General features: G+C 46.6%; 1 protein-coding gene across 5 annotated transcripts in view; it reads right to left on the reverse strand.

Moving 5' to 3' along the window:
* The window catches only part of EVI5L (ecotropic viral integration site 5 like), a 54,854-nt gene that overhangs the window by 22,527 nt on the left and 9,530 nt on the right, over positions 1 to 22,797 (reverse strand). For all 5 annotated transcript variants that reach the window (XM_082214702.1, XM_082214701.1, XM_082214703.1 and 2 more), the window contains exons 2-8: positions 11,158 to 11,383; positions 8,176 to 8,365; positions 7,202 to 7,426; positions 5,275 to 5,349; positions 3,407 to 3,532; positions 2,989 to 3,132; positions 1,165 to 1,254 (exon numbers count right to left, since the gene is read on the reverse strand). In XM_082214702.1, coding sequence (XP_082070828.1) covers positions 1,165 to 1,254; positions 2,989 to 3,132; positions 3,407 to 3,532; positions 5,275 to 5,349; positions 7,202 to 7,426; positions 8,176 to 8,365; positions 11,158 to 11,339 — 1,032 coding nt within the window. In that variant the 5' untranslated portion in view covers positions 11,340 to 11,383. The remainder of the gene's footprint in view (positions 1 to 1,164; positions 1,255 to 2,988; positions 3,133 to 3,406; positions 3,533 to 5,274; positions 5,350 to 7,201; positions 7,427 to 8,175; positions 8,366 to 11,157; positions 11,384 to 22,797) is intronic.

The following is a 22,797-nucleotide window of genomic DNA, read 5'->3' on the forward strand; positions in this document are numbered from 1 at the left end:
CTTCCTAGTGCTAGCTAATTTTGCATATGACTTCCAATAGCTACCACAGTGGGACACTGTCTTTCTCCACCTGCGGCAGTTCTAGTCTCTGCCCTCTTAAGTCTCAAAACCAGGAATACTCAAAGCAACTTCTAAAGTTTGGTTTCCTTACCTTCCTTTTAGAATTACTGTAGGAAAAGTAGGAGCAAAATAGATATTTGAATGGCCAGAGTAAGAACATATACTCTCCCTCGCACCTCAATATTTCAACACTAATGGTATTAGCAACTGCAAAAAAGCAACAAAAGGTCCCAACTGAGCTAAACTTAGTAACAGCGCAATCCCAGCCATGTCTCCTCAGAATTATTTCCTACTGAGTTCAAGGACATTTGCTGCCAGTTAAGTGGGCTTAGGATTGCAGCCCAAGGTATTTTCTTGTGATAATTCTCTTCCTCACTTTGTAGATTCCAAACACCAACATACACCGGTATCTTAAAAAGGGCTATAATATTACAAGAAAGGACATTCCAACTAAACATCAGGAAAAACTTTCTGACAGCAAGAGCTGTTCAACAGTGAAATGGACTCCCTTAGAAGGTGGTGGATTCTCCTTCATTGGAGGTTTTTAAGCAGAGGTTGGATGACCATCTGCCATGGGTGCTTTAGTTGAGATTCCTGCAGCGGGTTGCAGAGGACCCTCTGGATCCCTTCAAACCCTACCACTCTATGATTCTATTATTGTTCTTCTACCACTCTATGATTCTATTATTACAAACATGTTACTCAGACAGCATCGCATTTGGAATGCTTATATGGTACCACAAAAGACTGAGAAGCATTCAAAGCTGCCCCCTGGAATGCAAGCGGGCATTGAGACTTTGGTCAGGCCTTGAGCAGACCGTATGCCCCTGCAAGCAGCTGATAGTGGAAACAAGCTGACTGGCTCATCACATAAATCAAACTGCTGAAGAACAGGGAGCTGCCAGAATTTGGGCCATGAGCCGTTGCCCTCGGGCATAGTCAGGCTGAAATGGCTAGGGTTTAGGGTGTTCCAAAGATGACAGTTCTCAACCAGCCCCCCACTTCCATTTCCCCTTCATGTCTTTCTCTCCCATACGGGTATCCGAATGAGAGACAGAAACTAGCAAGTCTACCTCTAGTTCTACAGTTCACCGTAGAGCTGACCTGTGACATCCCCTCCATGTCCAGTTGCATCAGTTCAGCCTGGTTGAATTGCAGAAGAGCCATCCCCACACGGAAGACTATTTCCAATCCCTGTAAGAAATCAGCAGAAGTTATAAGGGCTCCACCCCAAAATGGAGTTTCCCATGGTTTGGAGTAACTGAGGAATAAGCCACATTTCCTATGAAGTGGACATGCAAATGAGATTAGAAGATATCCAACAGAAAAGAAATATATCTAGTTTCCAACCCCCAATAAAATCATCAATCCGCTTGAGCACATCATCCAGAGAATGTGTTGGCTCATCCGTTGCCAAGTTAGGCCGAAAGAGCTCTGAATTGAACACGACTTAACAACTTGCTTAAGCAGCAGCGGGCATATAGATGCTAGCACATTTGCACAAGTATAAATGAACACAATTACAGAATTCTGTGACAAATGGAGCTGAGATAATACTTTGATGTCTTTAAAGGGGGATTAGACAAATTCATGGAGGATAAGGCTATTAATGGCTGCTAATAATTTTGGCTATATACTACCTCAAGGTTCACAGGCAGTAGGCCTCTGTATACCTGTTGCTAGGGAACAGCAGAGGGGGAGGGTTTGTTTCCCATTTCCTCCCTGTTGTGAACTTTCCATTAGGTATCTGACTGGCCACTGCAGGAAACAGGATGGAGCAGATAAGGCCTTTGGTCTGATCCTACAGGGCTCTTTTTACAGCATTACAGCACTTCATTTAAAGGGATGTTCTGTAACCTGCAATATTTTGAAGAGCTGCTGTTTGGCTACAACACCTTTTTTATGGAAGCGGTGTCACTTTTAAACAGAATATCATTCAGACACTTTCTTACACAGACCTGGGCTAGTGGCATAGGAGAGATGGACGCAGTGTACATTAATACTATTTATTATTATTATTATTATTATTATTATTATTATTATTATTATTATTTCAACTTATACATCATCCTATACCCAGAGGTCTCAGGGCGGTTCACAAGACAACAACAACTTCCTTGTAGTTTTGTGGACTTCCTGGGCACAGGTCAGTTTCTGACAGCAGATGAGAATGCTGAAAGTAACATGTTTATTTCTGGTTGCATTCAACATAGCTCTAAGTACCACATTGGCCTGAATATAAGCCACACCTGAATATAAAGGGCACCTTTAAAATTCAAAGGGAAAAAAGAAAAAAAGACAATACCCAAATATAAGCCGCTCCCTTAAAATTCCGCAGGCACTCACATCCGTTCTGTTTTACCATATGTCTGTTTCAGCAGCAATATCGTAAAAGCCAATTTTTGTAAGGTTGCGAATTTAAGCCACACTTTAACTTTCCATGGTTGGAATTTGGGGAAAAAGTGGGCCTTATATTCAGGCCAATACGATAAATCCTTGTATGGATGGAATGGCTCCCATTTCCCCAACAGGACACCCCCCCCACTTCCCCACATGTGCTCCCTAAGTTTATTCTGAGGGTCCCCCCCTCGAGAGATTTAGGGACAGCACAGGGCAGACACACATGGCGGGAAGTCCCATTGCACAAGCAGAAGCTATTGAAGTCTAGCAAGGATTTGGTTGAATACTACTCTTTGATCCAGGTTTTCTTCTAAAATATTTAGAATCTTACACTATGTCTTTACACAATCCACATTCCATAGCATACAGCAGCCTGGAGCAATGTTATTTTAAAAATCAGCCATTAATTCTTCCTCGATATATGCAGACATGTTGTGATACGTCACATTAAACACGTCATGCTCAATGCTGCTCTTCCTGTAGCCCTGTGTCTCCCCCCCCTTCACATTTTTATATCAAATGCTTTACCTCGTACATGAAGATGTCAAACACTCGAGTGGCCACAGGCAGAGGAAAGGTGGTAAGGAAGAGGGTAAGAAACCAGGATGATGCATACATAGAGGTAAGGAAGCTTTGAGAACGGAAGTGGATATTCAGTTCAGGCAGCTGCTCCTGAAGAGACACAGAACACAGCTCTTAATCAAGAGAAATAACAGCAAGTCTTGAGCATCACAGTTGGATTCGCAGAGTCAGGACACTGGATTCTCAAAGGCAGGGCCACACATAATAGTAATTAGTATCCTTAACTTTATTGCCCTAAAATAATAAAGCTGATGTACTTGAGACTGCTACAGGACTTTTAGGAGGCAGGAGGGAAGTAATGCACAATCTAACAACTTGTGCCCTTAGAAGCTTCTTTATGCAGGACAAACGCAGTCTTTTTTACCTGAAGCATGTACTCAAACTGGTAGATGCAGAGCCCTAGCTCAGCCATAGTGGGTTTAAACAGCTCCCGTAATCTGTACTCTTGCATCAGACGTACAAACACACAGAACGCCTCTTCTTCAGGCATCTAGAAATGAGACAAGATGCTTGCATAAGCTTCTTCAAATTGATTCTGTATCAAAAGGAAATTATGGCACACAAGACTGGTATCACCACAGATTCCCACTCCCCCTTTAAAAAAATAAAGAATGCAACAGGGAGAGGTGATACCAAAAGCAGTACAAATACTTTGCTTGCACAAGATGTCAGTTTCAATCCCTTGCACCTCCAGTTAGATGGGTCAAAGGGAGCAGAAGTGGGCAAGAGGCTTGCCTCTGGAATGCTCTTGCAAATCAATGTAGACAACACTGCATTAGATGGATCCATTATCTGTTTAGGGCAGGGGTCTGAAACCCGCGGCTCTGGAGCCGCATGTGGCTCTTTAACACCTTTGCCGCGGCTCCGGGGCGGATACTAGCGAGGGGAGGAGGCGCATTGTGCGCCCCAACACTCCCCACTGTGGCGGGCGCTGTACTGGCTGTGATGTTGCATGGGGGCGGTGTGTGCGCTAGTCACGCACCGTCCCGACGTCACCTTCCCGGTTTTGAGGCTCCCAGGTTCTTTTTCTTCGGAAATGGGTCCAAGTGGCTCTTTTTGTCTTAAAGGTTGCAGACCCCTGGTTTAGGGCAACTTCGTATGTTCAACAGGTAACCGCCACGTTGCCACAAAAGTATTGAAGAAAAACATTCTATCTACTGTATTCACAGAGTCAATATTTGTGCAAGTAACACAAATCTTAAGTGCATTCAGTATGAATGACTTCAATTAACTGGATATGGGAACACATTGTAGAATTGTTCTTCTTTGGTACACTGCATTAGGGCTTCTCAGCAGGGTACTGCTGTTCTTGTTGTATTATAATGGATACTTCTAGTGCCTAAACTAGTATTAGTTTTCATTTGCAGCAATAAAATGATGTGTTCTCAAAAATGGATTTTTCAGTGATGCTTCTTCTAAATCAGATATCCCCATTTTATACTGACATATGCATAACACTCTACACATCACTGTTTAAAGTAATGGCAACTTGTTTTGTTTTGAAGCACTTGAAATTCCATATGGCTTTTCATTACTAAAGTTGATGAATAGGCTTCCATTCTTGTATTGACGACATTAGTACAAAGGAGTGACGGCGGGATATCAAAAAGATGCCTTGAAAGCCCAGCTCCTAGTCCAAACACAGGCCCAAGAGTGAATGTAACTGAAAAATATCTTCATTCATTGTGTTTATTCTAGATTACATTCCTCCAGCCTGGGCCAGAAAAAAACCACATTTGTAGGACTTACCCTATACTGTAGTGGATTTCAAAATTCCAAGGCACTAGCATTAATACAGGTGCCTGAAGATTTTTTAGGCCTGCTTCTAGCTCAGCCTTTCCCAACCCAGGCTCCCCAGATGCTGTTGGAATACAAGCCCCATCATCCACAGACAGATGGCCAATGGCCATGGATGATAGGAGCTGTAGCTCAACAACATGTGGGGACCCAAGGTAGGGAAAGCCTGTCTAGCTGAAACCATTTGGAAATATCAAAAGCTTTAATAAAGTAGGGTCATATAGGAGAATGTTTCCTTCTACTAAAGTAGCTACTTTAATAATGTAGTCAAACCCAGTTAAAATTTGTGTTTGGCACTGACCAATGCTAAGGGGCAAGCAACTAGATTTATAACCTTTTTTAATATTTTGCAAGGTATTGAACTGTTCCATAAGCTCCCAAGTAAAGATGAACACTTAGGTTCAGGCCAGACATCTACTCCCATGTTACACAAACCTGCATCAGGAGCAGTCCAACGATGAATGCACTGCCTTGGCAGTACCCAACCTCACGGTCTACTAGAGAGTAAGCCTGAAAGAAAAGCAAACCTTAAGCAACAGCTGGTCCAGATTAGCACAAAATACAACCACCAAATGCCCAAAGGGATTTGAAGCACAATTAAAATACACAACTACAAGGCAGAGTTTTGACACAACTTGTTCAACCGCACACAGAATTTTCTTAATGCTGGGAAGTTTCAAGTATCAGCAGTGGGAAAGGGAGGGGAACTGGGAAGGATCCAGACCATGTCATTCAAGTCATTGCTTAATACACACAAGGAGAATGACAGAAAATATTTCTACAAATGTTTCTGCAATCATGCTACAAATGAAGATTAAAATGAGGACCTTAATACAATTAAAATTCAAATAATTGTTGTTGTTTTGAAAAAAAGGAACTAAATGAAGAGATGTATACCTTTAAGTACTTAAGAACAGTGCTTTGTTCCCCACAACACACAGAACACATTTTTTTTAAAAGATTAGCTGAAGCTCCTGGCTGGGAATTTCCCTTCTTCTAAGGTACTCAGGATGTGTCCTCTGCATTTCTTTCTGGGAAGTTGGGAATTTATTGAATTGGCTTAGCTTCAGCATCTGTCCAACTCTTCCTCTTTATACAGCAGGTTAAGCATTTGTCTTTCCAGACTGTGGTTCACCTGCAATCCTTGTGTCAACTACAAAGCCAACTGGGAAGGAGGAATGCATAGCTAAGCTATCCCAATGGCAGAGTGTAGTTACATCAAAGAGCAACGTGCAAAAACACCTCCATCTCAGGAATAGCTACATATTATATTCCCCTGAGAAGTCAACAAAATTTTGCCTCTGGCAGTCAATTATGTGTGGTCATCAGTGACTCGTGTACCAATAGATGAGTCACCTCTAAAGTAACAGATGAGTCACTTCACACCATCCAAAAATGGGAAGAGAACAAAAGGGACTGCCTATTTCCTTCTCCAATGTCTGGCATGAAGCAAGACAGACATCCTCAAGTTCTCTCCATGAGTAGAGGACTCAGTGGAGGGCAAGAGACTTCTCTCCCATGTCTGGCACAGTGACAGCCCTTCCAAAGTTTTCTGTAATTTGCAAAGGCCTGGGTTCTAAAATGGGGTGGTCTGTGGTGTGTGTGGCTTTTTCAACTGGCTTTCTTAATTCCTGCTTCCCACAATGCATATCCTGCTAGAGGTTGGTTCTCTTTACCACCACACTTTTATTTATGGCTTTACTATGTAGCTGAAATTTTAAAATTGTATTTAAGTTTTAATTTCTCAAAGTCTGGACAAGCAATTGGATATCACAGTGTGTTTTCTGCTAGGCAGAACCTACAGCTGTTCAGCAGATTGATGTTAGCCACAAGCCATAAAATTATTTGCTACAAAAAATGGCATTAGAAAGGTCTGCAAAGCAATGAACACCCCATTTCCCACTGTGGAAGTCAAGCAACTCCTTTAGAAACTATCCATGGCTGGTATATTTCATCATACTGAGAGCTGAAGGAGCATCAGTTCTTATCAAGGTTGTCTTAGGACAATTTCTAGATATAAAAAGAAGAATAATTCAAGTACCCTAATATAAAGCTGTATCCAGGGATTCAGGGATCCATGTGACAAGGCCCATGTAATTTAAGGGGCAGAGAAATTAGCATGTATTATGGTACCAAGATTTTACAGAGCAGATGAAATGGATACCACACATTTTGTCTTATGAATTATGAATGCTAATACCCAAACTCTAGGCAGCTAGAAGTCTTCCTTTGATGTGCAGGTTAAGCCACTTTGTAAAGTTCAATTCATGAAATGCCTGAATAACAAAGGATCAGACTTTTGGAGCATCAGGCACTGAGTGTTGATTTCTAAAGCAATTTCATTAGGGAGATTCCAACTTGCCTTCATAACATTGAAGAGGACCTCTTGGCCCAGACTGTCCTGTCCCTTAAAAAACTCGTGCTCTGGGTATGTCCGGGCAATATCCCTCCTGATCAGCTTTTCACAAGGAGAAGACATCTTTAACAACTCTGAATACTGATTCTTCACTGGCATGTCAGTGGCACTGCACAGAAGTTGCCAAACAATGGCTCGGAAGTGGTGGGGAATTCCTTTCCTTATGAGCTCCTAAGGGGGGGGGGGAGGGGAGAGAGAAACAATGTATGAGAAACCCCAAGTGACATTTGTGAAGTAGGACTCCCAAGCCCAAATCCTGTCCACAGTTCTGCTCAATATACCATAAGGAGGCTGCATATTTTAAACCTTTGGTATAAATTAAGGAGGACGCTGGACGCAAAGCAATTACCTCATGATCACAGCATATTGGAATAAGTCAGCTTGGTAGGAGAGAAGGGAGTACAGGAATCAAAAAATTAAGTTTTCAAAACTGTAACCAAAATTCTATTGGCAGAGAATTTCTGTTTACTATCTAGTTCTCTGTTTGGAACTATTAATTGATTGCACCATAATTTTTTATGCATTCTTTGCAAATTACCATGTACATCAGTGGCATTGTATAAATAAAACTTTCCTTCCCTCCAATACCTTGTCTCTGATAAATTCTGCTCCTCTCAAACAACCACAGGCACATTACTTACACATTAGCCCACAATTGTGATGTAAGTGTGTACAATTGTGAAAAGGATTACAGAGTTTATGCAATCACACTTGTGTTATTATAATTAAAAGTATTCATTAGCTGCATTACTTACAAATGAGACAACACAGTATGAACATTAAAAGCAATTGTCACAAGCCAACCAATAAAAGTCTAAAACACATATCACTTCTTGTTTCTACAATACTTCTTGTGAGAGAAGGAGGAGTATTCATGTGCTGTCATGGGTACTGCCCATCGCCAGAGCAGACTCCCTCACCTTGAGCAGTTTTTCCTTCTTTTTCCGCCATTCTTCCCATTCATTTACAATCCTCCCCCACAAGATCCAGGTATCCTCCTCAAGATGGCTCAAGTTGGATGAGGCAGAAGAGCTCGAGACCAAAGAGGACCCACTATTCCTTCGCGAGCCATTCATGGAGCGCAAGGATTTGGAATCTGCTTCCAGCAGCCTGGGAAAATGACAGCCTGTTAGTAGCATCCCTACCAGCCCCACAATCAGGTTACACCTTCAGAGCTATGCAAGTGCATCAACATCTAACTAAGTTACCACAAAAGTAGGACTCCTCAGTTACAATTGGTATGCACAGAGCTTCCAGTTGAACTAAGTTGAAATGCTTTTGCAAACAAGTTTTTTGACATGCCGGCCCTTCTAGCAGCATACAAAGCATCTCCAGAGGTAAAACAGCTACAAACATATCACATGAAACACAGCAAAGTTTGTCTGCTGATGGAGTCTGTAACACAGGGGTCGGCAAGCTTACCAAACGATGGGCCGGCCCACGTTCTGTCCGTCGGAGGATGGGCTGGAGCATGTGTGCATGCACACACTTCTGGGTTGCCACTCTGTTCCACACGTGTGCACACACGCTACAGTGGTACCTTGCAAGACGAATGCCTCGCAAGACGAAAAACGTGCAAGACGAAAGAGTTTTCCGTTTTTTGAGTCGTTCCGCAAGACGAATTTCCCTATGGGCTTGCTTCGCAAGACGAAACGTCTTGCGAGTTCTTGCGAGTTTGTTTCCTTTTTCTTAAAGCCGCTAAGCCGTTAATAGCCGCTAAGCCGCTAATAGCCGCTAATAGCTGTGCTTCGCAAGACGAAAAAACCGCAAGACGAAGAGACTCGCGGAACGGATTAATTTCATCTTGCGAGGCACCACTGTATTTCCGGTGCACATCCGGGTCGGTGGAGCACCCGTGAGCATGCGCACAGGCGCCATCAACCTGGAAGTTGTTCCCCGCACCGGTAAGAGCAGGCGGTGGGAGAACAAAGCACATTCCTCAACAGAGTCCAATTTAACAATTAAGATCTCAGGCAATAAGAGTCAAGAATGATAAGAAAACCTCTCCATGTCTATAGTACATCTCGGCTTCACCCAATTTCGATTTTAAATAAAGGTATAATTTATATTCAAATGCAAGACCAGAGAATTAAGACAAATTGAATTCTGTTACTTTCACAAATCATTTTCAATGAAATCCCCTACTAGATTATTCTACTCATGAACTTGGTAAGCACCTGAAGCCTTTAGCCAAAATCACACCACCATTTTTAAAACAGATTTAGAAACACGAAGGGCAATATAATTCCTATAAATATTAAGAAAACCTTGTTCATTATACACAGCTCAGCAGAATTTGATTCCTCAGGCAGCTATAAAGGACTTATGCTTAATCATCAACAAGGTGTTCTCAGTTTTCTACTTTACTAATTCTCAATCCCAAGTGAAGCAGCCATGCTAAAACAGTCTGGTAAACAAAACAGCTTTTAGATTAGGAAAAGAGCTGTTATACATTAGGTCAAAGAGATAAGTATTTCAAAGAAACAGCCAGACACAAGTTACCAAGACATCTTTGCTTGTTCAATTCAACATTTGTCACTTTCCATTACAGGTTCTCTGGCTGTCATGATCATTTGATGTTCGGATGCCACCACATGGCCATTTAGAAATCAAGCAGGGCATTCAGTAAAAGGAAGCTACCATAGAGCTACTGAAAGTAGCAAATCTACAATTGTTTATACGATATGAGCAGCTGTCAAATCCAGGCAAATCAAAAAACAGAAAGGCAACTCCAAAACAGAGCTCTCACTGCCTGTCTACTCAGTCTAGCACACACTGCTTGGATACTTTGCCAAAACGTCTGTCTCTAAAAGGAACGGAGCCTCACCTAGACAATGACATCTGAACAATGAAATCCAACATGCACTCAAGTCACTGATTGCTACATGGGAGAACATGTGCTTTGCTGGAACGAGGAATACTGCACTCAGTCCTTATTCAAATGGAGAAACAGTGGGAAGTCTGCTAATTCTAGTGTCCCAGCAAGTTATTCCACCTGGCCTCTGATTTTTAGAGGTTCTAAAGTCCAACAAGGTGGAAAGCCTAAGAAGACTGAAATGCTGCCCTAATGATCTATGCAGCATCTTATTTTTAATATCCAGTTCATGTGCTTACAAATGAATGGTTCATTTGTATATATGGTTCATTTAGGGATGCTGAAGGAATGTCAGTGATCTGAACTATGAGACAAGCACATCTGATCTACGCCTTGCAAACAAAATCATGGGTCAGAGGAGTTCTGCCTCTGAATCTGGACCACCCAATAAAGCCCTACAAGGTGGTCTGAGTGGGACGTATTTTTTTATATATATAAAACCCTCTAAGAGCTGCTTGGAGCAGCAAATAATCACACCAGTTGCCATGCAAGTTGAAAACATGGCTACAAATGGCCCGAGGATTGATGAGATGTGGGTGTGCGTCAGTTGCTTCCAGAGACAATGTGTGAGAATAAAACATGGTTGAACAATGCAAAAGGCATGCTGCTTGGACCACTAAAATGTAGGTTGGAGAAAGAAAGTTTTGCGCTGATTTCCTTTTTAAAAACATGTATGCAGGAATGGGACAGGTGGGGACTGATGGGGGTTTCATGTGATCAGAACTAGGCTGATCCCTAGACTAAAGTAACCTGTCAAAGTTCTTTTTCTGTTCATTTGAACGAATGAAAAGAAAAAGGTGACAACTGCATTTATCAAGGTCCAAAAGTATCTCCCATTTGGTAGCATTGAGCTATACACTATATGGGCTTTATACTCAAGAAAGCATTTAAAAATATGTATTTATGTACAGCATTCCCAACTAGAAGGATTGGTTTCTCAGCTTTAATAATCACATTGATAACTTTTTTAACCAACCCAGTGTTTATGCATACTATATCCAAGTTCAGCTCACTTCACTCAACTTACCTGTTTTGTTCTTCAAGCTTTGCCAATAGCTCCAACTCATCTGGGCTCAGATTCTCGGAATCGGACGTGGGGGAGCATGCAGGCATGGAGTTGACGGAGGAGAGTCCTTCATGGGAAGAAGAGTCTGGGCTGATGGCCGGACTTGCCATCTCAGGCAGTTTGAGGGTAGCGGGGATGTCCATTAAAAAAGTATTCAGAAACAGTTTCAGGAAGGTCAAAGTATCACCTGAAAGGAAGGGGGAAAACCACATTTTTCAGAGCAACAGTCCTTTTTTGCTTATATAGACTGATGTCAATATAAAGAACGACCTTTATAGATCTAGTTCTACACTGTTCAGAAGCATTTGGTTGGATGTGGCTTAGGCTCTATCAGGCCATCGTATTCAAAACCGGGCACTTCAGGAAGAGTACAGAGATTAATAATTTCCGGCTCTATGAGAAGATGATGATTGAATTTTTCACTTTAGGTGGTAGTTCAAGAGAGGAACTTTTAAAAGATGTAGGAGTACTGTTATCTGTGAACTAGGTTAATGTTTTATCAATTTGGCCATTTTGTATTCTGTGATCTCTTTTAGGCTGCTAAAACACGACAGACATCTCTATCAGTAGTAGGCAACACTTTACTTCTAAGCTCACAAATAATTCAGATGTAAGGTTAAGTCTCTGCTGAGAAAAAGCTTCCAAATATTTTTTGAAATGAAAAAAGGTCACACTACCTTTCTTTAGTGCTGTGGTACAGAGCTTACAGGCCTTCACTAAATTGCTTTTTCTGCTGAATTTAAAATTCTTTAAAGGTAATTCCCAAATAAATTTACTCATTCAACTATTCGTATTCTTACTAATCTGCTTGAAAATCCTGGCTGGTATTTTTTAATGATATTTCTAATCATGTCACAAAAAAGTGAAACACTGGCATCAGAAGGACTCAGAAGTCAACTCACTACGTTCCCCCATGATATTACCAAGTCTCATGACTAACCATGTCTACTTGAAGTAAGTCCTACTGAATTCAATGGGGCTTATTCTCAGGTAAATGAGGTTAGGACTGCAGCCAAAGACACTGCTTTTTTCAACAGGCTACATTAACGGTGCAATCCTAAAGTGGAGTTAGGCCACCTGAGGGGCCTCAGAATTTGGCAGAAGTCCTGCTGCCCTCACAGAATGCCAGATAACACCATAAAATCCCATCACACAAACTGGTGGGTGCCACGAGGAAGCCAACTGGGTCCCGAAGGTGGAATGATTATGGTATTTGGTGTCTCAGACGCTTTCCTGCAGGGCAGTCAGGTATCTCTCTTAAGGAGCCATGTCTTGCCACTTGTGCCACTGGGGATCAAATGAATGATGGGCTGCTATGCCACAGCTGTGTGTGTTGCAATGTATTCTGGCTCACTCCACTTCTGGGCAGTGATGTGGTGCTGCCTCAATCCTATCCCAAGATTTGTAGGCAGCAGCTGTGTTGCCCAGGATAATGGAGCTGCCCTTTTTGGCAGTGTTTTTAGATGCCTCTTCGTCCTGTTCTCCTGCCCCCCCCCCCCCAATTCTGGGCTGAGAAAGTACTGGACACAGCAAATGTTCGCCTGACATTGTGGCAACATTATCTGTGGTCCAAGCATAATTGCAGTTTGTGATTGTTCAGCCTGGGTCTTTATCAGACCAATGTCTGATCTACCAGCGAAATCGAAATAATCCTGTTTCCAGGCTTTGTCACATAATTTATTTCCCTGTCATGTCATCTATTCACTTTCTATTTAGATCTCATGCTCCAAAGCCCAATGAATGTGAAGGAGAATGGGTTTGCAAGGCTGCAGTGGACCAAGCACTATCAAAAACATGCACTCTCTCATTGTAAATTTGCCAGATGTCCCTGTAATTTCTTTTGCACCTACAGTGATACCTCACTTTTCGAACATAATCCATTCTGGAAGTCCGTTTGAGTTCTGAAACATTCGAAAACTGAAATCGGAAGCCTCAAAAGGCAAGCCTCAATATGGAAAACTCAAAACGGAAGCTGCGTTTCCTGTTCGACTTCCAAGGCACGTTCGAAAACTGAGACACTTACTTCTAGGTTTTTGATGTTCAAGTTCCAAAATGTTCAACTATGGAGGTGTTCGAAAACTGAGGTACCACTGTACATAGATTTCTAGATGTGTTCTGTTTAGCTGCTCTCTAAACTGGGTGGACAGGCAACAAAAATCACAAATGAAGTGTAAATGAGTTTCAATATAAGTGAGTGTGAGCGATACAGATACAAAGTGGTACAAAATAAGCTCCAATCTCACATACGTTGATGAGGTAGTTGTACCGAAGCAGAGCAACAGCTAGGATATATTGTGCAACTCACTATTGGGATCATGGTGGAGAGTATAATGAAATCAATACAGCATCCTATGTGAAAAACAAAATCCATGCTAGGGAGATTATTAAGGAAAGAGATTGAAAATGCTCTTCTCGGTACTCTAATGCCTTTATACAAATCTATGGAGCAGCCTTGTTTGGAATGCAGAGTACAGTTCTGGTGATTCCATCTTAAGAAAGATACTGCAGAGCTGGAAAAAGAACAGAAAAGGGCACCTAAAATGGTCAGAGAACGCTGAAATTTGTGGGAAAGGAGTAGGATGGGGCACAGCTAAAGAGGATGTGATTGAGGCTTGAATTGGGCCATAGTTGAAGCCCTATGTTAAGGGTAAGACACATGTACAGCATTTATCCATTATAACCTGATATCCAGGGATGGAGGAGTAGGTGCTGCAGCTTAGAGAATAGCTTAATAGATAAAGAAGAAACTTAGCAGTGTAGCAAAGGTAGATTTGAGGATGGTCCATACCAATTTTTGTAGGAGTCTCAAGGTTGACAAGTAATTTAAGTAGGTATTGCCAGTTCTTCCCCTCCTAGTGTCCGCTGTTGTTGGACTTGAGTTCTCCATTTGTACTGAATCTTTTGGGAAATCTTTTATTATTATTAAGTCAAGGGACAAGTATATTATTATCTACTGTGCCCTAGCAGTAGCGCACCATACATCTAGAGTTTTAGGTTTAATCAGTTTTGCTGCTTATTTTAACCTGTGAGTGGTGCCAAGGTATGCCATGGCAAATGCTCAGTCGAAACCTGTGATACCTGTCAACAGTTCCAGCAACAGAAGCTGTGTGTTTGCGAGGGTCTCTGGGAGGAGGGTGGGGGGAAGACAGGCCTAGTTAGAACAGGGATGAGGACTCAGACTCTTGTGGCTCTCCAGACTCTGACTCCCAGCAGTCCCAGCCAACATGCCCAGCAGTGAGGGATGGTGGAAGTTGCAGTCCAGCTACATCTGGGATGCCACAGGTCCTCCATCTCTGGGCTAGTGGTGCTAATAACACTAAAGGCCACAGGTTCATTCCCCATACATGCCAAAAGTTCTGCACCTCTTTTTCATCCTACTCATTTCTCTCCATTTCAAAAGTATAGTCACATAAAATGGACAATAATTTTGCAAACACCTGCGATAAATGCACAATCAACTGAGCCATTAGAAGAGGGGAATTCAGGGAACTGCAGAGCCCATTAATTCTAATACAACTTGACCCCCCCCCCAAAAAAAATCCCCTGCAAGTTCTGTTCTGTCAGATCTCTCCTTTCAACCAACTCAAAGACACTCCCAGCCTAAGACAAGGCCTCAGTTAAGCCCCACAGACCTCAAGCGTTTACAGGCTGAAAATGTTAGGCCAAGAGGCTCAAGGCCTCCAGACCAATATACACAGTATTACCTATGTCCTCAAAACCTTATTTTGTACATTAATAAATGAACCCCTTATTATAATGAACTGTGCAGTTTTTGAGCAGCCATTTTGTGAAGAGCCTTGGTTGAGCTCTAATATACCATTAACAGTAAATATAAATAGAAGGTCTAAATAATTACCGTATTTTTCGCTCTATAGGAAGCACTTTTTCCCCTTCAAAAATTAAGGGGAAATGTGTGTGCGTCCTATGGAGCGAAGACGCCATAGCCCCGCGACCCTTTCCCGGCTGGAGAGGTGACGCACGGCTATGGCAGGAGCCTCTATAGCCGCGCGTCACCCCCCCAGCTATAGGTTAGGGAAGGAAGATTATCTCAATCCCAAATAAAAAGAGTGAGGAAGCATCCCCACACCTCCCCATTTTTAATGCATCTCCTTCTTTCTTGCTCAGCCTGTATCTTTTTCCATCTCTCTCTCTCATTTTCCTAACCTTCCCATATCTTTCTTTTCTTCTTTATTATTTCTCATTCCAGTATCTTTCCTAATTCATTCTAATTTCCCACTCCTACTTTCCTTTACACTTTTCTTTTGCTTATGAAAGGAGAGTGAATGGTGTGCTACTTCCTTTTATGATGGGGCAGGAAGAACTTATAATAAACCCCAAGCTTTTTTCCTTTTTTACAGTGGACAGTTGCTAATTTGGTGTGGGTTTACTCTGTCAGTTAACACAGCCTTCCCCAACCTAGTGTCCTCCAAATGTGTTGGACTACAATTCCCATCAGCCCCAGCTAGCACAGCAGTTATGGCAAGAGTTAATGGAAGTTGCTATCCGAAACATTTGGAGACCCCTAAGCTGGAAAAGTTTGAATTAAAAGTATGTAGATAATACTTGCCTACCCTCCAGAGCTGCTTTAACATTTACAAGAGTGGTATTTGTAAATTTTCATGGCTCATGTTTCCTAACACACATACTGTGTTTTACTGAGTTAGTTCCTGTAACCTTAGACAATAAATATTATGTAAAAGCACAAGTAAATACATTCAGCGATGCAGGCTGTCAGGGTTGCTTCCAGATCCTAGCTCACAGAGGATCACGCCAGCCAGCGATCATTAAATAAAAGTCTTTATTGAGTTACAGTCTCCATTCTCAAGCTGCTGCGCGCAACTCTACGTCTTATGCTTAGATCGGCGAAGCTCCGTCTGAGTCTCCGCCCCTTGTCCACCAACTTAATATCCTAGCCCTGCTCCACCTTTTCCGCCTGACAGTTCTCCTCTGGGTCCCTCTGCCCCCCGGGGTCTCTTCCTTCCGGGATTCTTCTGACGCTGACCCCCCGGACCCTTCTGTCTCCTTGCGCCGGGCTTTAGGACCTGGCTCCCTTTCCGGGCTGCCTACTGCGCCACCTTCCTGTGCATTTGAACTTGGCGCGCGCGCCCAACCTTCCACTTTCCGTCTAACCGTCTCTTCGCTCCCCGATGGAGGTGTGGCCACTCCTGACTCGTGCCCTCCCTCCTGTTGTGAGCTGCCAGCGCTTGATCCCTGGCGCCCTTCCTCATCCCTGCTCTCTGGCGGTGACGCTGGTCCCGATTTCCAACTGCTCCCCTCTGAGTCCCCTCTGGCTCTATCTTCCTGGGGTGTCCCCCTAGTCTCCCCCCTTGCTCTGGCCACTGGTGCTCCTTTTTGTGAATCTTCTGATTCACTGGAAAGACTCGGAGATCTCGGGTCGTCGTCATCACTCATCTTTTCTTCTGCCTCCTCCCCCTCGCTCTCTGTTTCCTCCCTTTCCCTCGCCTCTGCTCCTGAACCCCTGACATCCATCCCCCCCTCGAAGCCCCCTCTTCCCCCCTCCCCGCCTTCCGGTGCTGGAGCTGGGTGCTGCCGTGTCGAGGGAACGAATGTCGGGTACAGTTCGCTTCCCGTGGCGGGCCTCCATCTGAAGTCTTCCGGTTCTTCCTCCCTGCTCTCGTCGACGACGGTCACCTCTGCTTCCATCTCTGTGCCGCCGTGCTCGAAACCCTGGTCGTCCCCGAAAACGTCCATGTCCGTCTCTCCCTCGCTTCCTTCTGGAGGCGTTGCTCGTCGTGGACCCTCCAGCCACTTCCTGCGCCACTGCTCCTCTGGTCGATCATCCCACCAATACGAGGGTTCTGAAGCAGATCCCAAGGGCGACCCCTCCGGGGAACTGGTGTCTCGTGTCGGTTCCTCATCCGAGTCGAACCCCCGGAACGTGCTGGCTGAAAGCGTGGGCGTGAAAAGCCAGTCGTCGAAAAAGTCCGCTGGCATTGGCCTATGCGGGAAAAGGGCATGAAACTCTTCCTTGAGCAGAGGTTCGTCTAAAGCGTAGCCTGGCACCCAGCTGTTGGCACTGGCCGGGGTGCCCTCCTTAGCGAGAAGGTATTCTACCCCCTCTTCCCCCCATCTGGAGTCCAAAATCTCCGTGACTTCGTTGATGCGCACCTCCTGTGCCACTCCCCGTTGCCCGGTTCCCTCTCGGAGCGGACTCGGCGCCGTTCCTGGTTCCTGAAATCTGTGAGGTGCCTTGTAGGGAGTGAGCACCGATCTGTGGAACACCGGATGCATCCTGGAACCCTCCGGAAGCGCCAGCCTGAAGGCCACCGGGTTGACCTGCTCTTCGACTTGGTAGGGCCCCAGTTGCTTATGCCCTAGTTTCTTCTTGGCCAACGACCTGGCCGGCACTGCGTGGGCTGCTAACCAGACCCAGTCTCCCACATGGATCTCTTCGCCAACCCTTCTGTGTTTGTCTGCCTGCACCTTGTATGCGTGTTTGGCCAGCTCCAGGTGCCGCCGCAGCTGATCTTGGACCTCCTGCAACTCCGACGCGAACGCATCCGCTGTCTGCGGCTCCCCCTCCACTATTCTTTCCAGTCCCGGGAAGGTTCTGGGGTGCCTCCCGTTGTTGGCGAAGAACGGCGTGACCCCCGTGGACACGTGCTTCGTGTTGTTGTAGGCGAACTCGGCGAGCGGCAGGTAATCCACCCACGTCGCAGGCTGTTGATTCGCATAGCATCTCAGGTACTGCTGCATGATGGCATTGACCCACTCCGCTTGCCCGTTGGTCTGCGGGTGTCTCGCCGACGCCAGGTTGATCTTGACGTTTAGGAAGCCCATCAGCTTCTGCCAGAAATTCGAGATGAACTGCCGCCCGCGGTCGGACAGAATAGACCGTGGCAGACCGTGAACCTTGAACACGTGGTCTATGAACAGTTTGGCGGTTTGTTCCACCGTGGCCACCTTCGCACACGGGATGAAATGTGCCATCTTGGAGAACAAGTCCACCACCACCAGCACGGCCGTCTTGCCCCTCGAGCTGGGCAGATCCGTGACGAAGTCCAGGGCGACTCTCTCCCATGGCTCGACCGGAGTTTGCAGCGGTTCCAACAGTCCGGCCGGCGGTCTGTGCACTGGTTTGGCCCTCTGGCAGGTGTCGCACCTCGCCACGTAGTCCGCGACCTCCCCTCTCATTCCGGGCCACCAGAAATCCCTGGCGACTAATTCAACCGTCTTCTCCTTGCCAAAGTGCCCGGCAGTGGGCGCGTCGTGCAGCTGATGCAGTACCTTGGCGCGAAGTTCGTCTCCCGGCACGTAGATGGCCCCTTTACGGATGAGCAATCCATCTCTCAGCTGGAACCCATCGGTCGCCGCCTTGCCCCTTTGCATCTCTGCCATCTTAGCTTGCGCGAAGGAGTCATTCTGCAACGCTCGTCGCACCGCCTCCAGGTCCACTGTCGCCGCAGCGCACGCCCACACTGTTGGTGCGAAGATGTGCATGGCGGCCGCTGGCGTGGCGTCCTCCAGATACTGTGGCTTACGGGAGAGCGCGTCCGCCATGATGTTGGTGTCCCCAGGGACATACTCTATTCGGAAGTCGAAGTTCGCAAAGAACTCAGCCCAACGTATCTGCCTCTGGTTCAGGAACTGTGCCGTGCGCCAGTGCTCCAAATTCTTGTGGTCCGTGCATACTTGCACCGTGTGCTTGGCGCCGATCAGGAAGTGCCTCCACGCTTTGAATGCTGCATGAATGGCCAGCAACTCCCTGTCCCAGATGGTGTAGTTCTGTTCGGACTTGCTGAGCTTCCTGGAGTAAAACGCTCCCGGCCTCCAAACCCCCTGCGGGTACTTCTGCAGCAGGACGGCTCCGACGGCCCTGTCTGAGGCGTCTGTTTCCACCCTCATCGGCCTGCTGGGGTTGACATGAAGCAGCTGTTCTTCCGACGCGAAGAGACGCTTGAGTGCCTGAAAGGACTGCTCCGCCTGCGCTGTCCAGATGAACTTCTTTTTCTTGGAGCTGAGCGTGTCCGTGATGGCCGCTGTCTGCATAGCAAAGCCTTTGATAAACTTGCGATAGAAGTTCGCGAAGCCGACAAACCGTTGGACCTCCTTCCGGTTGCGTGGGCTTTTCCAATCCAACACCGCTCGAACCTTGGTGCTGTCCATGGCGAGCCCCTTGTCAGACAACTTGTAGCCCAGGAAATCCACCTCCGTCACGTCGAATTGGCACTTCTCAAGCTTGGCGTACAGCCTATGTTGCTGCAGCCTGCTCAGCACTTCCCTGACGTGTCTGTCATGCTCCTGCTGCGATTCCGAAAAGATCAGGATGTCATCCAAGAAACAGACGCACGTCTTGTAGAGGAGCCCCGCCAACACGTGATGCATGAAAGCTTGAAAAACGTGGGAGCCATTTTGTAATCCAAAAGGCATAACTCTATATTCGTAGGTGCCCAGGGGCGTGAACATGGCTGTCTTCCACTCATCTCCTTCCCGCATGCGAATGAGGTTGTACGCCCCTCGCAGGTCCAACTTGGTGAACACGCTGCCCTTGCGTACTTTTGCGAGGAGGTCGTCGATTCGGGGCATGGGGAAGTCCGATGGCTTGGTCACACTGTTCAAAATGCGGTAGTCCACCACGAGTCTTTTTTGGGGCGTGTCTCGCTTCTTAACAAAGAATACCGGACTGCCCCCCGCTGCCCTGGACTCTCGGATGAAACCGCGCTCCAAATTATGATCTATGAACTCTTTGAGTTCCTGCAGTTCGTCCTCAGACATGGAATACAGCTTCCCTTTGGGCAGCGCCGCCCCCGGCAGCAGGTCAATCTTGCAGTCATATGGTCTGTGGGGGGGTAGCCTGTCTGCCTCCTTCTCGCAGAAAACCTCCAAAAATTCTGCGTACTTGTGGGGAATCGCTTGCAGCGTGCCTAGCAGCAGCTGTGACTCCTCTTGCTCCCCTTCCTGCCGGGGCATGATGCAGTGTTCAGCACAAAAGGAAGAGCCGAAGGTCAGCTGCCTCTGGTACCAAGCCAGCGTCGGGCTGTGCTTGTCCAGCCAACTCATGCCCAATACAATAGGCGTGTCCGACAGTTGAGTGACGTTGAAGCTGATGATTTCCTTGTGATTTCCAAGCCGCAGCACCATAGGTGGCGTCTGCTTCACCACGTGCCCCCCTAGCAGCTCCCTGCCATCCACCGTGACAACCTGCAGGGGCAGCGTGGCAGGCAGCAACTGTATAGCGTGCCGGTCGACAAAGTCCTGCCCTATGAAGTCTGCATTGCTTCCCGAGTCGACGGTGATTGGCACGTCCATGGTGATTCCATTGAGTAGCTGGAGCGATGCGGTGAGCCTCACTACTGGCTTGGGCGGGAGGGGGTCCATGGGCGGTAAATTCCCTGGGGACTGCTTCACTGACACGTCTGGCTGGGCCCCAGTGCCTCTTCCTCCAGCCAGACATCGTCGTTTCCCTGCTGTGGTTCTCCTTGCTGCGTTGCTGCAGTCACCATTGCCGAAGCTGCAGTGTGCTTGTGGAGCCTCCGGGGACACTCTTTCGCCATATGCCCTGGATCCTCGCAGATATAACACTTCCTGTTCCCTCTAGGAGGCTTCGCTTTCACTGCTGCCGGTGCTAGGGCTCTGGCTGCTGACTGAGCCCTTGCACTTCCAACCTCCATCGGTTCCACCCCTCCCCCTGTTGGAGGCGTGGATTGCGCACGCGCTGCTTCTCTGGGAAGGAAGGAGGAGCCCCTGGCTGGTTCGCGCCCGCTGCGCCCTTCTTCCCTGCTCCACGGACGTTCTTCCAGCCGCACCCCCACCGCCAGCGCCCTCTGAACGATCTCCTGCGTGGTCCGGGGTCTCTCCCCCCTCGCAATCTCATCTTTAACCGAGCTGTGCAAGCCCTCCCAAAAAAGGTCTCTGACAGGAGCCGAATCTCTGTCCCATTCCAGGGCACTGACCAAAGCGAAAAAGCGGGCATGGTACTGCCTTACGCTGGCTCTCCCTTGCCTTAGTCCATGCACCTCCTTCCGGGCAAGATCCACGTCAATGCTTGATAGAAAACACCCATCCATCGCTTTAATAAAGGCGTCCGCATTTTGGAGCGCAGGATCCTTATCTCTCCACAAATTGCGCAGCCACGCTTTTGCGTCTCCATGCAAATGGGACATGATGAACCCCACTTTCTCTTGTTCATCTCTAAAGTCTTTGTGCAGCAGTTGCAGTGCACACATTACGTCTGCTCTAAAGTTGGGGTACTGTTGCAAATTCCCATCGAAGTGAGAGACCAGACTGCCTGTGCGTCTCCCCAACCCAATCCCCTCTGATTTGGGTGTCTGTTGCCCTTGCTTCGTAAGCACGTCCAACCTGACCTGGAGATCCCTGTAGGCGGCAGCTGCGTCCTCCTCTCTCTTCCTGGATGCCAGCGCCTCGGCATTCAGTCGTGACACTGCTTCTCTCAGTTCCGCTATTTGCTGTTCGGCCGTCATAGCGTCTGCCGTTCGTGAGCTCTCTAGTAGGCACCCGTTTTCTCTCCTCTCCGCGAGGCCGTGGATGCCCACAATTTGAAGAGACGGAGCTTACTGTCAGGGTTGCTTCCAGATCCTAGCTCACAGAGGATCACGCCAGCCAGCGATCATTAAATAAAAGTCTTTATTGAGTTACAGTCTCCATTCTCAAGCTGCTGCGCGCAACTCTACGTCTTATGCTTAGATCGGCGAAGCTCCGTCTGAGTCTCCGCCCCTTGTGCACCAACTTAATATCCTAGCCCTGCTCCACCTTTTCCGCCTGACAGTTCTCCTCTGGGTCCCTCTGCCCCCTGGGGTCTCTTCCTTCCGGGATTCTTCTGACGCTGACCCCCCGGACCCTTCTGTCTCCTTGCGCCGGGCTTTAGGACCTGGCTCCCTTTCCGGGCTGCCTACTGCGCCACCTTCCTGTGCATTTGAACTTGGCGCGCGCGCCCAACCTTCCACTTTCCGTCTAACCGTCTCTTCGCTCCCCGATGGAGGTGTGGCCACTCCTGACTCGTGCCCTCCCTCCTGTTGTGAGCTGCCAGCGCTTGATCCCTGGCGCCCTTCCTCATCCCTGCTCTCTGGCGGTGACGCTGGTCCCGATTTCCAACTGCTCCCCTCTGAGTCCCCTCTGGCTCTATCTTCCTGGGGTGTCCCCCTAGTCTCCCCCCTTGCCCTGGCCACTGGTGCTCCTTTTTGTGAATCTTCTGATTCACTGGAAAGACTCGGAGATCTCGGGTCGTCGTCATCACTCATCTTTTCTTCTGCCTCCTCCCCCTCGCTCTCTGTTTCCTCCCTTTCCCTCGCCTCTGCTCCTGAACCCCTGACACAGGCATTCAAAATCAGCAGAAGACATTTGGGACTTTCAGATAAGCTATGAACTCCTTTTGACATCTTCATCAGATTTTTTTAAAAACCATTTTTCACTTATCAAGTGGCAAGTGTATTGGGTTTTAAGATACGCTGCATGTGTATTCTTACCCTTTTTAATGGTGTGTGTTTTCTTATTTTATTCCTTCCTTTCTCTATTTAATTTCTCATTTCCAATTTCAAGTTTGTCTGCTAAGATAGTTGTAGGCACAGACTTCTCAAAAATGTAATCAAATATAATAAACAACAACAACAACCCACTTTTGAT

Source organism: Podarcis vaucheri, assembly GCF_965113315.1.
Source record: "Podarcis vaucheri genome assembly, chromosome: 2".
Taxonomy (NCBI): Eukaryota; Metazoa; Chordata; class Lepidosauria; order Squamata; family Lacertidae; genus Podarcis; species Podarcis vaucheri.